We start from the raw sequence: 15,132 nt of genomic DNA on the forward strand, positions 1-15,132 counted from the left end.
TTAATCTTAAATTCTCCTGTGTGTATCTCTTTGTGATAATTTAAAAAAAAAATAAATCCCATGATATTGTATTTCTTTGAAATAATGCAAATAATATGTTTTCTTAAACTATTACAAGTTTATGAAGGCAATATGTAAGCAGAGCCTATAGAAATTTAATGTGTTCGCAATAACAGGTGAACTATGTCTACAGCTCATTGTTGTGATGATAAAACTACCATGTAATTGCAATATATTTCTAGCTTCAGGAAGCCAAACAGATGGAAAAAGAAAGACACAGACAGCAACACCATTTACAGCAGTCTCCAGTAAGCCAGCATGAGCCTGAGTCACCCCAGTTGAGACATATTCCAACACAGGCTGACCAGCTGTCTAAAGAACACGAGAGAGAGCTTGACCACAACACAAATGATGTGGACAAGAACCTTCAAGAAGATACGGAGACAGAAAATGGATCTGATATTTCTAGTGCTGAAAATGAGCAGACAGAAGCTGACCAAGCCACAGCAGCAGAAAGTAATCAGTGTGTATTTCTGTTTCATGGAGGGAGGGAAAAGGTCTGTAAACATAAAGGCTGAGGACTGTCTTTTTTTTCTTTCTGTCTCCCAAACCTGGAGTCAGGCATATGGATAGTTTCTAATAATTGCCTGTATTCCTTGTTATCATTGCTAAATTTTATCAGAAGTACCATTTAGTCTTACGCATCCTTGTAGTTGTTTTAGCAAAGGTACCTCTTTGCCCATATGTGATGTCATGAAAGTTTTGAGAATAACATTTCAAAAACAGCAACTTTTCAGTGTTTAACATACATGAAAATACAGAATTGATGTATTTGTCTACTATTGGCATAAGGCCTGTGTATTAACTGCTGTTTACTAGTTAAACACTGGAATGTTTATGCTGTGCAAATACTATTTTCAAAACATTCAGGCACGATTTCATTTTTCTAATGTATACACAGCTATTAATAGATTTGTAACTGAATTTTTAAGTAATAAACGCAAGTAAAATATTTCCTTGTTTTTATGAATTTCTCAGTAATATTCTTATGTTGTGGATCATTTTGTGTTGTTTTTTGTTGTTTTTTTTTTTAAGATCTTTCTAAAGCTGATGGAGAAACGTATGATGATGAAAGCAATGAATGTGAAGAGAAGGCACAAGAAATAGTAGAAAGTATTGTGCAGGAAATGGTGAACATAGTAGTCGGAGGTACAACATTAATATCTGTCTAGTTGGTAATGAATGCAGTCTGAGTCTTGACGTTAAGAATTATTTTAACACTTCTAAATATTTAACTAAAATTCATCACTATTTAATAATATATGCTGAAGAAAAGCCATTTCACTTATCTTACTTAGCTGTGTGTTAGCTATAAAATGGGAAAGAATGATAAAATTGCAAATTCTAAGTTGTTTTTGATTGTAATTTTCATTAGTAAAAATTCTTTGGATGTTTCGTAGTTATATAAATTCTACCTTAAAACACTTTTGCTTCTAGTGCTTTTACTTTTCAAGTGTTAGTTGTTTACTTTTTCTATTTTGTGCTCTGGCTTAACATTTGTTTTAGTTTTTACATCTTTTCTTTTCTGCTAGATATAGAAGGATCTGCTGAAAGTGCAAGTGGTGATGGAACAATTGTAACATTAGAGGATGGCAGTGACAGTGAAAACATTCAGGCAAATGGAATTCCAGGGACTCCAATTTCTGTTGCTTACACACCATCTTTACCGGATGACAGATTATCCGTCTCTTCCAATGATACTCAGGTACAGGCAGGTATAAATTAGGAAATACTGAAAAAAAGCAGAACACTTTTTTCCAGCGCTTATACAGAAAATATTTAATGTAATTCCATAAAATATTTTATTCAAATGAGTTTTAAGCATTAACTCACATTCTAACCATCCTTTTAGTGCACTGTTTAAATTTATTTATTTTTAGTATTTATACCCATTGCCTATTTTTATCGTGTGACTACCATATTTTTAGCTGCAGTATGGAACAGTGTTTCAAGATGACAGAACTCTTCCCTATTTTTCAAAATGCACCGAAGAAGCAATGAAACAAGCACTAAATGGATATATACTCGTTGTTGACATTATTATGTAATTTTCATATGCTTATTTCACATGATAAATGTAAATTTAAAGCTTAGAGCGTACCATTTCTTCAGTGAATAAGGACAAAAAGCTTTGTCTGCTTAAATCTACTTTTCATTAACAAAAAGGAAATGCATTCCCAGTTATATCGGATACCAGGTGTGCTGTGTCTATTGATACTAAAATGTAACAATAATCATGTTTGAAGAGGATACATTGTAAGCTAAAAACGCTAGACTCACATATGCCATACAAGTGGAATATTTTGTTTATAACAGGAACAGCAGTAGAAAACTGCAAGATTTTATGGCTGTATAGCATAGGACAGAAGCTCTGCTGGTGTGTCTTGCTGCAAATCCAAAATCACTTGCATTCTATTGAAATGTCAAGCATTTTTTCTTGAACAGGGGTTATCTACAGAGAGTAATTAAAGATAACTTATTAACGAGGTGCCATGTTTAAGCCTGACCTCTATAGAACGATAGAATCATCACAGTTGGAAAAGACTTCCAAGATCATCCAGTCCAGCCATCTACCTACCACCAGTAATTCCACGCAAAATGATTACCCATAGTACAACATGTAAATGTTCCTTGAATGCCTCCAGGGATGGTCACTCAGTCACCTTCCTGAACTAAAACAGCCTGTTCTAGTTCTTTTGGAGAAGTTGTTTTTGCTGATATCCAGCCTGAACCTCCTTGGTGCAATTTAAGGCCATTCCCTCATATCCTGTTGTTAGTTATTTTGGAAAAGAGGGCGACTTTTGCCTCCCTACAGCCTCCTTTCAGGCAACTGTAGAGAGCTACAATGTGTCCCGTGACTCTCCTCCAGACTAAACAGTCCCAGTTCTCTCAGCTGCTCCTGGTAAGATTTGTTACGCTTCTCTGAACGTGGTACAGGGCCTCAGTGTCTTTCTTGTAGTGAGAGGCCCAAAACTAAGCACTGTACTGGAGGTGCAGCTTCACCAGAGCTGAATACCAAGACACGATTACTTTCACACTCCTGTTGGCAGCAGTATTTTTGATACAAACCAGGATTCTGTTGGCCTTCTCAGCCACCTGGGCACTCTACTGGCTTGTGTTCAGCCAAGCATCAATCAGCACTCCCAGATTCATTTCTCAGTGTTCCTGACACTCTGATAATCAGTCTGACTTTTTAAGACAGGTGCAAAGAAGGCATTGAGAATCTCAGCCTTTGCCGTACTTTTGGTGGTCACGTTCTGCACTGCATCCAGTAAAGGATGGAGACCGTCATTAGCCCTCTTCTTACTTTTTAAAAATTTGTAATAAATTTTTAGTTCTCTTTTACTCCAGTTGTTGAGTTCAAGCTCTGCTTTTATTTTTTCAGTTTTCTCCCTACATATTCTGGGAACTTCTTTGCGCTCTCCCAGAGTTTCCTGTCCCTTCTTCCAAAGGAGGTAGACTCATGGAACCTCAAAAGGAATTCCCCGTATATCTATGACAGTCTTCCCTTTACAGCATGGGAACAGCCTTCTCCTGTGCCCTTAAGACTTCCTTCTTGAGGAGCAACCAGCTTTCCTGGACCTCTTTGCCCTTCAGGACTGACTCCCAGGGTACCTTTCTTAATAGCTTCCTGAAGAGTCCCAAGTCTGCCCTCTGGAAGTCCAAGGGAGCAGTTTTGCTGGCCCTTCTGTGCCAAGACTAGAAAATTCTGCCATTTTGTTGTCACACTGCCCAAGACAGCTCATGACCTCTACATCTCCCACTAGGTCTATAATTTCAGGGACAGTCTGAATGTAATACTGGCTTTTTATTGAGATAGCATATATTATTACAGAGTTCATTCGTTTTAACTGTACTGCAGAATCCTTTTTTATTTGTTTTAGTGTAGTCTTGACACCATAAAGCTGTAGTGAACTGGTTGTATTTGTATAATATCTTAACTTCTTGTTGCTAGGAGGTGGGGATTTCCCTACACAACCTGCTAATGCAGAATGGAATACTGAAATATGTTAACTTCTTTAGGAATCTGGAAATTCTTCAGGACCTACACCTGGTGCTAAGTTTTCCCACATTTTACAAAAGGATGCCTTCCTTGTATTCAGGTCACTGTGTAAACTCTCCATGAAGCCCCTGTCAGATGGACCACCGGATCCAAAGTAAGTAGAATTGAGAGTTCTCATAATGAATCTTTTTTTTCCATTTGAAAATAAAAATAAGTTATTTAAATATTTTTACACTGCCCAGTTACTAAAAGGATTTTTTGTAACTTTGAGAGGATCCTTTTCGATTTTAATGCATTTTTGTATGTTGGATGAAAACATTTGCTATTACCCATCTCCTCTTCAGAAGTTTCCTAATAATGCCCATTCTTGTAATACAGTGCCTCGTTTACTGTAAGTACATCGTGTTTTTCCTAGGTCCTCTGTATAATGGTTTTCAGCAGGATTTGTAAAGAAGACCTCAAGCTTGTACCCCACCATATTTCTCTAATATGTTAATAGCCTTTATTTATATTGAATGCTTTGCATTGAACTGGTTCTCATAACAAATTGGTGTTATGATGCATTTTGTTTTCCTGTTCAGGTTGAACGCTTCTGACAGCTTTTATTAAATTAAAACACAATTCTTGTTTTAAATCTTCCCCTTTGACTGAAGATATCCTGTTTTCAGTTTGGCTTAACAAACTGTTTGTTGCAAAACAAACAAAAAAATGTTCTCCTTCATGGCTGAGTGACAGTATTATTGTGTGTGTTGGCAAAAAACTTGGCTTTCCTCATGTCTTATGGAATATGCATGCCTCTATCTTGGTGTGTTAGGAACATTTTGTGATAATTTGAAGGAGGATTGCTTTTTCGTTCCGTAGATACTAAAGCTGTGAAATGAGCGCTGTTGAAAGTCAGAGGTTCAGTGTTCTTTAAAATCAGCTTTAGTATTCCAAGATCGAACTTCTAAATTAAATGAATTTAAGACAGTGTAGCTTACTGTCTTATAGTAGTGTGGTGGGTTTAATATCCTGAAAATTACTGTGCAGTACAAATGACATTGCAAGGTTAGTCTAGAACATTTTTCAAACTGTTATCCTCTGAAGAACTACAGAAGTCAAGACATTGAGGGATGAATATTGAGGCATGAGGTTTTTCCTCACTCTTCATGAGAATTTGTCTTCCACGAAATGGCATGAAAGTCTTGTAGTTGTTTCTCTGGATCTAAGAATGTATCAATTCACTAAAGGCTTTAAGGATTAACTCACTCTGGAAGGGCAGCAGTAGCTATTAAGGTACTTAGCACATCTCATCAGAATGAAATCCTTGTTCAGTGTAGAGCTGATTAGGCTCTTTATCTAGAACAAATGGACATTTAGAACAAGGGGAATTATCTGCAGGGATGTTCAAAGGTGTTCTGACTTTGGAGAAGCGCCTAGAATTTATCTGTGGTTCTGAGGCATTCATAGCTTTATGAATTATTACAAACATGTTGTACTTGGAAGAGAGAAAATAGGATATCTGTGACATTTAATAAATAAATATACTCTCCGCTCTATAAAAATTGCTTTCCAAAGAAATAAGCTGTGAAATGTTAATGATTTTTTTTTTTTTAAATTCTGGCTAATTGGGCATGGAGCTTTAGCTTAAAATCACAAGTTGACATCAGATTGCGTTCTTTGCAACTTACTGCCTCCTTTTCCCCTAGCATAAAATAAGATGGGAGAGAAATACCCCAAAGGCTTATTTATTAAATTTCAGTCCTTAAACTTTTAAAAATTAAGAAAGCTTACACTTTCTTACATAATTAGTGAGGCCCACAAATGAGGATTGGATTATGAGTTCACACTTCCTGGAAGTTGTCAATATGTGATACTTAATTTACATTTGAAATTCTCTTTATAGTTAGATTTTTGCAATTCATTGCGAAGCACAATGTGGTCGTGTGCCAACTGTATTCTTGATGTCATGCATGCTGTCTGTATGAGGCATGTTGTTACTGTAGAACTCCTGACAACCCTATTGTTGCTCGATTTTGCTAGTGCCATATTTAAAAAAGGAAAATGTGTATTTTTGCTGCACTTGGAGTGGGATGGGGTTAGTGACTGATAAATAATGTGAGATAACATATTTAGAGGAAACAGATGCATTGAGAAGCAGTAGATTAGGGTTGTTTTCATTATGGTCCTTACCTTTCTTTCCATGCTGGTGGAAACAGGGAAGGAGAATTCCTGAAGTCACTTGTCAGCTTTTGGAAGTCAGGATTCTGTAGATTGAATGGATGTTTTAGATGAGATCTTTGAAGTGCCTTTAAAGTGGAAAAATGAAAACTTTGTGCTGTGACTAAGAAAGGATAGCGTTGCCTGCTGTTGCCACTGTTACTAGATGTGCCCTGCTGCAGAAGAGAGAGTGGCTCAGTAGTAGTGGAAGGAAACAAATTGTTTCAAATTTGTATTGGTTTCATGTACATTATTGGGCTGATCTACTGTTTCGATTTATTCCAGATCTCATGAACTGCGGTCAAAGATTCTTTCATTGCAGTTGCTTCTGTCCATTCTACAAAATGCAGGACCTGTGTTCAGGACAAACGAGATGTTTATTAATGCTATTAAGCAGTATCTTTGTGTTGCACTGTCAAAAAACGGAGTCTCATCAGTTCCAGAAGTTTTTGAGCTTTCACTTTCCATATTTCTTACCCTTCTCTCAAACTTTAAGACCCATCTGAAGATGCAGATAGAGGTAAGTAACGTGGCTTCCTAATTTGAAAGGTGTGGTGGGCTGAGTCTACTTCTGTCTATATTTATATGTAGCGTGGTGTTGCTTAGAGAAATTTCTCTTTCTTCCTGAATTCCAGCTTTTGTGCAAGACTTTCCAGATCAGTCCATGCAAAGAAGCTATTTCTCAGCCAGTAGCAGCTGGTGAAATATCTTTGAAATCACATTTGAGTAAAATATCAGCATTTACTTTGAAATAATTACAGATTCAGTAAGATTTGCTTTGTAACATCAAAAATGACACTTCAGGCGGTGTCGAGTGGTTAAGTGGAAAACTGATGGGAAAATTTTTCTAAGGAGGGCTATTTAAAAAAATTACCATCATATTTTAACTTGAACATAAAACGAAGTCTTAGAAAAGAAGTAGGCCATTTCATCACTTAAAAGTAGACATTTACATAAACTAATAAATTGTACTGTGCAAAACATGTCTTGATTTACAGATAGTCTCATAAGTGTGGAAGTCAAGTTTGTCAAAAGATGCTGAGGAATGTAGATAATATTCTAGTTACAAAGACCTTGAATTCATGGATTTCTTCGTCTGTGGATGTCACTGTTAGAACTGATGTCTCATGAAGGCTTCAGAGGAAGAACCCTAGTTTTCCTGTGCTTGATACTGCTAAATACCAATCTATTGTATAGTTTCAAGAAATCTATTCCCTGATAGCAAGTAAAGAATTTTCTTGCAGCTACTGATCCTAAAGGTTATTCAAAAGATGTGGGTAGACAAGTAGATATCTTCACACTCAGTTTTTGTCTTGGAGCTGTAAGGAGAGCCATATGCTGTGATTTACAGTATGTAAAATCTATAGATTTGGGGATTGAGGCAGTGATCATCATCTGTTCAAGATATTCTTGGCATATTTTAAAGAGTAATTTCAGATTCTGTTGAAAGTGACCCTCTCTTTGTCTTCAGTCTTAAATTTTCCACTAACAATGCCCTCTGACAGTGAAATACTAGGTCTTATCTGAATTCTCTTGTAACTATATGTCTAAGTGGGTCACTGGATGTATTTGCAGTAATGTATGGCTAATTCTGGCATATTTTCCCTCCCCCCTCCTCCTTTTGCTTTGTGGTTTTCGTTCAAATCCTGTCTTAGGTATCAAAGAATTTTGAGTGCCACTTGACTATGGTGTAACCATCACTGTCTTTCAGTGATGGTGAATAAGCTAGCACTATTTTTATTATCAGTTGAGCAAATGAAAAAAAATTCTCTTTTCCAGTTTATTTTTTTTTATGTGCTGGAAATAAAACCTCAGCTCTTTAACGTGATTTGCCATAGGTGATGTAGTGCTCGGTACTGTTTTTAACTACTTAGAGGTATGTAATCAGCACAGCTTTGAGAAATTGTTCATCGTGCAATATGCTTTTCCAAAGCTGATATTAAAAGCAAAAATTCCACATAAAAATAAGAGATCTAAAGCATCTTCAAAGTATGCAGACTTTGCAGCTAATTTCTCCTGTGGCTTGAAATGTTTTTGTACTTAAGAGGTTTATCTTTGCTTTTACACGCCTTTCACCCTTACCAAAACTAAGAATTGCTCATAGCAGGACATATGTTAAAACTGTCTTCCTCTGTTTGGATTCCATAAAGTTATTAATAGAACCACATTACTCTGAGTGTTTTTAAATGCTTAAAATTATGTTCCACTACAGTACTCTTTGATCTGTTATGTGTTGAACCTCTTATATTTCATAGGGATCCTTATTAAGAATGTAACTGAGGGTTGTGCTTTGTGCATGTATAAATCTAAAGAGGCCAACAAAATGAATTTTTTTTTGCTTTGTTCATTTGTTTTTCCTGAAGTGTGTGAGTTAAAAGGAAATTAGCCTTGTAATTATCTTTAGCTGAGTGACTAGCATGGAATCTGGAAGAAGTGAGAAAAAGCTTGCTGTACCTGCTAGGCATACCCAGTTGAAATTATTCAGGTTATAATACTAATGTATGTGGTTTGGACCCAATTGAGAGGGGATTTAAATAGTCACACTTCTAAACAAAAGCATCAGTTTAAGTTTCATCAGTTTCATCCTGTTTTAGAGGATGAACATCCTGTTAATGGATGTGCTGCAGTTTTTTAATGCTGTTTGACCAGTACTTTTTTGATGCTGCTGTAGAGTGACCCTCCTGTATCAGGATATCTCCCTTCTAATGTCACTGATATTTAAAATTGACATAATTTGCCGTTTCTTGCATCTGTACCATATCATCATCATGTAGAGAAAATAGTTTGTGGTGGTTAATGTCTCTTAGCAAATGATTTTGAGCTCTAAAAGTATCTTAGATTTCATATTAGGCTAAATTGTCTTTGAGTATTTCACAGCATTCTTGGTTCTTCTGATTTCGACTGATTAGAATGTAAAACAAGTTATTTGCTGTCCAGAAGTACGTAAATACTAATTAGAAGTCCTGATTTGAACATAGGAAACAAAAACTGTATTTCTACCTTTTCTCTTTATTTTATTTTCTCCTGTTTCTCTAGAATGCTTCTTTTCTGTTACCTATGTGCTTTCAGAATTATGTACTGGAATATCGGCCATCACATTTCACTACACTGCATGTAATGGATTTTTTTTTTTCCCTCTTCCTGAAATATTAGGTTTTCTTCAAAGAAATCTTCCTGTATATCTTGGAAACATCTACTAGCTCGTTTGATCATAAGTGGATGGTTATACAGACGCTGACAAGGATATGTGCAGGTACTAAAGTCTTCGTGATTATAGTTTTTACATTCTTGTGCTGAAAACCAAAACTGTACTTGTCTTTTGTTGAATGATATAGTCTTGGTTCCAGGTTTGACAATGTCACTTTGTTTATAGATGCACAGAGTGTAGTAGACATCTACGTGAACTATGATTGTGATCTAAATGCAGCAAATATATTTGAAAGGCTGGTTAATGACCTGTCAAAGATTGCTCAAGGAAGAGGTAGCCAAGAACTTGGCATGTCCAACGTTCAGGTAAAAAACCAAACAACAAAAAAACCTACCAAACCTTTTGAAATTTCATGTTTCTTAAAATGATAAGTTGAGGCCAAACTCTTTGTTCCACTAATGTATTTCTTTTGATCTCTTTTCTAGGAATTAAGTTTGAGGAAGAAAGGATTGGAGTGCTTAGTATCAATCTTGAAATGCATGGTAGAGTGGAGTAAGGATCAGTATGTAAATCCCAATTCTCAGACAACGCTTGGTAAGACGTGTGACTTCTTTCTTTCAGTTTTAGTAAAGAGGTGCCACTGGAATTTAGTGCATTTCTACAGTATTTTGATATTTCTAGTTTCCAGATTGGTAAAACCTCATGCATGGATTAGTGTCATTTGTATGATCTGTCTGTCTTAATTCTGTGAATTCCTATAATGCTGTTACACTGGAGATTACTAAATCCTTTTATTTCATATATTTCTAACTTTGAAAAAGACCGTAAAATGTGATTTGAAATGCCTTTAGTTTCATATTGATTAAATTACTATTCAAGCAACCAGGATGGAGGGTGATTTTTTTTCCTTTTCAGGGCTCCAGGGAGACCTCATTGCTACCCTCCAGTATTTGGAGGGAGAGTATAAACAGGAGGGGTATGACTGTTTGCATGGGTTGATTGTGATTGGTCAAGGGGAGTGGTTTTAAACTAACACAGGGGAGGTTTACATTAGATATTAGGAGGAAGGTTTTCACTCAGAGGGTGGTGAAGCATTGGAACAGGTTGCCCAAGGAGGTTGTGGATGCCCCATCCCTGGAGGCATTCAAGGCCAGGCTGGATGTGGCTCTGGGCAGCCTGGTCTGGTGATTGGTGACCCTGCACATAGAAGGGGGATTGAAACTAAGTGATCATTAGTGGTCCTTTTCAACCCAATCCATTCTATGATTTGTTAATATGTAGCTAATGAAATTTCTATTGTAAATAATGAAGTAACTGAATCACTACTTGCCTTTATTCTTGTTTCAGTCAGGCCTGGGTTGAAAACTATTAAGGTTATACCAGAATTTTTGTGTTAAGGGCTTAGTTTGGTAGTTGAAGTAACAAAATAGAAGTGGAAGCTTAGAGGTGGTTAGCACTACTATCATTGAACTGAGTGAGAGCACCAGCTACTTGGCATGTGTGATCACAAACGTTTTTAGGTACTCTGTTTCAGAAACTTTTAGTGTGATTTACTTTGTGTCAGAAGTAACTTTCACCTTAAGAATAAAAGGATCTAACTAGATTTCTAAGTTCTTGTTTTTTCCTAACTGGGCTACAGATCATAGTTTTAATTTAAAGCTTAAATATCAAATACATGATACACTGAAAGAATCCTCCTTGATGCACTGTAGTGATTTTTTTGCTTACTTTCCCAGTGAAAACAAAACAAGAGTATTTATAGAAAAAATAAATAGATCATTGATGACAACTGTTTTAACTTTTAGAAGCCCTTAGAGAGGACTTGAAAAATAACTGAAGAATTTTTTTTACTTGATTTCAATTTCTTTTCACTTGAATATGCTGTATTTCCTATATATGTAATCTTTTCAATTTGTAGGGCAAGAAAAACCTACAGAACAGGACAGCAGTGAAACCAAACACCCTGAGACAATTAACAGATATGGAAGCTTGAATTCCTTGGATTCTACTGCTTCGTCAGGAATTGGCAGCTACAGCACACAGATGTCTGGCACTGACAACCCAGAGCAGTTTGAGGTCCTAAAGCAACAAAAGGAAATAATAGAACAAGGAATTGACTTGTGAGTGCCTTTTATCACCCAAGGGAGGGTGGATTCTTTTGGAACTATGAAGATTCCTGGGTTTTTCTTCCTTCTCCTCATAGATACTCATCTTGTGTTAGGAAAAAAACTCTGGATGTAACAGCACTTCCTCTGGTGAAAGAGTGCTGAATGGTGTCCCCTTTGGAGCCTGTCAACAGTGTTTTGTGTTAACCTAATTCCTCACAGCTAGAAGATGAGTACTCTGAATGTTTGTTCTTTTTTCTCCAGACCTGCTTGTCTAAAAAGTTTTCTGATTGGTATATAAAGAACATTGAACTCACGTCATCAGTTAAATAGTACCTGTACATGTTACTGGTGGAAGTGCAAATAGTCTCCTCATAATTAATTATTTTTTTCATAATTTGAACTGTAGGATAATATCATTGCACATGGATTCTGACATGAATCTTCCATGTGATTTCAGACTTGTCTCCTCATTTCTTCATTGAGGTCACTATAAGCAAAACCAGAAGTTTTCTGTAGTGTAGTACTCAGACTCTGAAAAAAATATGCCTTAGACCTTCAGTGTTTCATTTTCTTTCTGTTGCTTGGTTTCTTGTCTAGTACATTTCCATTCTTATAGGCAACTCAGGGATTTGTAGAGCCATTCACAGAATCAAAGAGCAACAAAGCATAATTATTTCTTTCCAGATAAAGAATTTGCTGATTTTATGTTTTTGTTTTTTTCCTGGAGATAGCACTTCAAAATGCATTTTATTTATACATGTACATATGTATATATTCATATGTATACACACATATATACAGTTCTGGAATGTGAAATAGACATGGAATTTTAGTTTGTTTTTGTTACATCAGGGAGGAACAGAAACAGAAAATCAGAATAAATAATAGTTCTGCATAGTGGAACCTGCTTGGATGCCATGAGGGCATTTACTAAGAAAGAGGAAGAGGCGGCCATTCACAGGAGTAAAAAGTCATCGTTTGATGAAGTGAATAATCGGGAATAACTTACTCCTTTCTGATACGTAGTTTGATAAAGGGAAAGTACTTATGTGCGGATTTTTGATCTCTCATCCAAAATTTATTTGATCTTCTTTGTTGAAGCATTTATGGTTTTGTGCATATCTAAGAGAGTTAACTCTCATTCCATCCTGATCTTGATTGTACAGGTTCACTAAGAAGCCAAAGAGGGGGATTCAGTACCTGCAAGAGCAAGGAATGCTTGGCACTACCCCTGAAGATATCGCTCAGTTCTTGCACCAGGAGGAGAGATTAGATTCAGTAAGAGAACTGTTTTCCTGATGTTTCTTCTTGGTTATGCTGATGTTTTGATATTAATTGCCATATGAGTGTTTTAAAGTGTATAATGTGCTTGTGCAATAGAGAGGGTAACTTCTGTCTTTGGAAATTTGGGAAGTCATTGTGTTAGTAATGCATTATGAAAGAGTTGTTCCCTATCCTATAAACATCCTACAGTTCAGTGGAGTGTAAAAAAGACAGACATACTCGAGCTGATTCAAGACTTGCTATTGTTCCTAGGCCTGTATTTTAGTTAACAGCATTTATTGAGTCCAGAAAGGGACTGCCGGAATTAACTGCGCTTTATAGAGAGCTTAAAAATAATGTGGCACGGACAATGTGAAAAGCACATTTGCTGCCTCCCAGTGGAAAGTTACTTAGTCTAGATGCTGTGTTTGATTTGATTTACTGCTAGGGAGCCGTTGCTGAATTGGGATCGTCCTGTGGTATCTGGCAGAAGAGGATGGGAATATCTTACGTTGGTATTGTCGCAAATGACAAGGCTTTCTTAAACATCAGGCAGCACCACTGTGCTTAATAGCCAACCAGTTGTTTCCTAAGGAAAGGTGTGCATATACCCATGATTGCAGCTCTGGCTTCAGTGACAAATTTCAGTTGTGGAATTTAGAATCAGCCATCAAAAATTGTTAGCCTCGCTCACATATGCAGACATATTTATCTGAATGCAAAGTATTTTTCATAGATGCCTTTCTCTGAATCCAGGGTAGCACTGATAGTGACACTGACAGTCACCAGGGGGATGTATTTGAACATGCCTAACTTATATTTGGGTTTTTTGAAAATCTGTACTGTAGTAGGAATCAAGTTTCTGTTAGTAAACCTTTCATTCCTGTAAGTTCCCTGGCTATAAAGAGCAGAGAAAGAACAGTCGCTGGTAATAGTGTCTTTTGAATACGTGGTCTTTGTCTAATAGAACAAAATAGTACACGAGTCAAATCAGAGAAGTAGAATAGGAGGTATATAGAGCATGTAAGAGAGCATTAGAATATCTAGGCAAAATGCTTTAGAGAGTGGAGGAGAAGCAGCAGTGTGTGTCTGAGCTACATTCGGGCCTTTCTTTGTGTGTAATGTATTGGCAACATGAGTCTGTTGCTCTTATTCTGCCTAACTCTCTTCCCTCCCTCCCTTCCTTCCTCCCCCTCACCCCCCAGTGTAAATGTGCTAGTTTGTATTTCTCTTATTTTAGACTCAGGTTGGGGAGTTCCTGGGAGACAATGATAAATTCAACAAAGAAGTCATGTATGCATACGTAGACCAACACGACTTCTCAGGAAAGGATTTTGTTTCAGCTCTGCGTCTGTTTCTAGAGGGATTTCGCCTTCCAGGAGAGGCTCAAAAAATTGATCGGCTAATGGAGAAATTTGCTGCTAGATATTTAGAATGTAACCAAGGGTAAGCCATTCTTTATCTCCTGAACTATAGAAAGTTGAATAATAAGTTAAAGTTCCTAATATGTTAAATTGGCTGTTACCTTTCTTCTTTCTCAACTCAGGCAAACTCTTTTTGCTAGTGCAGACACTGCATATGTCTTGGCTTACTCAATTATCATGTTGACAACAGATCTTCACAGTCCACAGGTATGTTGCTATGGAAGTATTTTTATCATCTGTAGACATCTTAAGTTTCAGACCTTCTGACAATGTAGTTGTTAAAAAAAAAAAAAAAGTTCAGTTTAGTCATAGAAAGGCTTGGGTTGGAAGGAACCTCCAGGATCATCTAATTCTAATTTCCCTGTCACAGGCAGGATTGCCAGCCACTAGATCAAATACTAGATCAGATTGCACAGGGCCTCATCTAAGCTGGCCTTAAACACCTCCAGGGTTGGGACATCCACAACCTCTCTGGGATACCAGCTTCCTCTTGGATGTATAGCCACTGACCATTAACCTTCTGATTACAACTTTCCAACCACTTCCTTATCGAGCAAATTTTATCCTTCATATCTCTCATATTTAGAGATAGGGATGCTAGTATACAGATAAAACAGGGTAGCTAAGGTTTGTGCCATTCTCTTCCATGGATATGAAGATTTTGAAGTTGCTTTTGGTTAGCCCTTTTTGTTTTGGTATTGTTTCCTTACATTGTGTTGGACATAACACTGAAAGTAGTAATTTACCATCTCAGAGAGAACTTGTTGAATTACTTACCCACTGATTTTAGCACAAATCTAATTTCAGACAGTTATGACATAGCCTTATTTTAGTAAAGAAAAGCTCACTTCCACACTGCGTAATATTTGAAACTTTAGTAATTAGCCATTATTATTTTTAAAAATAAATAAAAATCTGCCAAAAGCA

General features: G+C 36.6%; 1 protein-coding gene across 3 annotated transcripts in view; it reads left to right on the forward strand.

Moving 5' to 3' along the window:
* The window catches only part of ARFGEF1 (ARF guanine nucleotide exchange factor 1), an 80,454-nt gene that overhangs the window by 37,567 nt on the left and 27,755 nt on the right, over positions 1-15,132 (forward strand). The window contains exons 6-17 of one of the 3 annotated variants that reach the window (XM_085539456.1): positions 243-516; positions 1,096-1,209; positions 1,593-1,771; positions 4,084-4,217; positions 6,548-6,782; positions 9,416-9,515; positions 9,636-9,775; positions 9,896-10,004; positions 11,329-11,530; positions 12,685-12,796; positions 14,022-14,227; positions 14,328-14,412. In XM_085539456.1, coding sequence (XP_085395582.1) covers positions 243-516; positions 1,096-1,209; positions 1,593-1,771; positions 4,084-4,217; positions 6,548-6,782; positions 9,416-9,515; positions 9,636-9,775; positions 9,896-10,004; positions 11,329-11,530; positions 12,685-12,796; positions 14,022-14,227; positions 14,328-14,412 — 1,890 coding nt within the window. Of the gene's footprint in view, positions 1-242; positions 558-1,095; positions 1,210-1,592; positions 1,772-4,083; positions 4,218-6,547; positions 6,783-9,415; positions 9,516-9,635; positions 9,776-9,895; positions 10,005-11,328; positions 11,531-12,684; positions 12,797-14,021; positions 14,228-14,327; positions 14,413-15,132 lie in introns of those variants that run through there. The other 2 variants (XM_015855673.3, XM_085539457.1) reach the window with 2 other exon arrangements.

Source organism: Coturnix japonica, chromosome 2, assembly GCF_054131305.1.
Source record: "Coturnix japonica strain WE chromosome 2, WE-NBRP24, whole genome shotgun sequence".
NCBI lineage: Eukaryota > Metazoa > Chordata > Aves > Galliformes > Phasianidae > Coturnix > Coturnix japonica.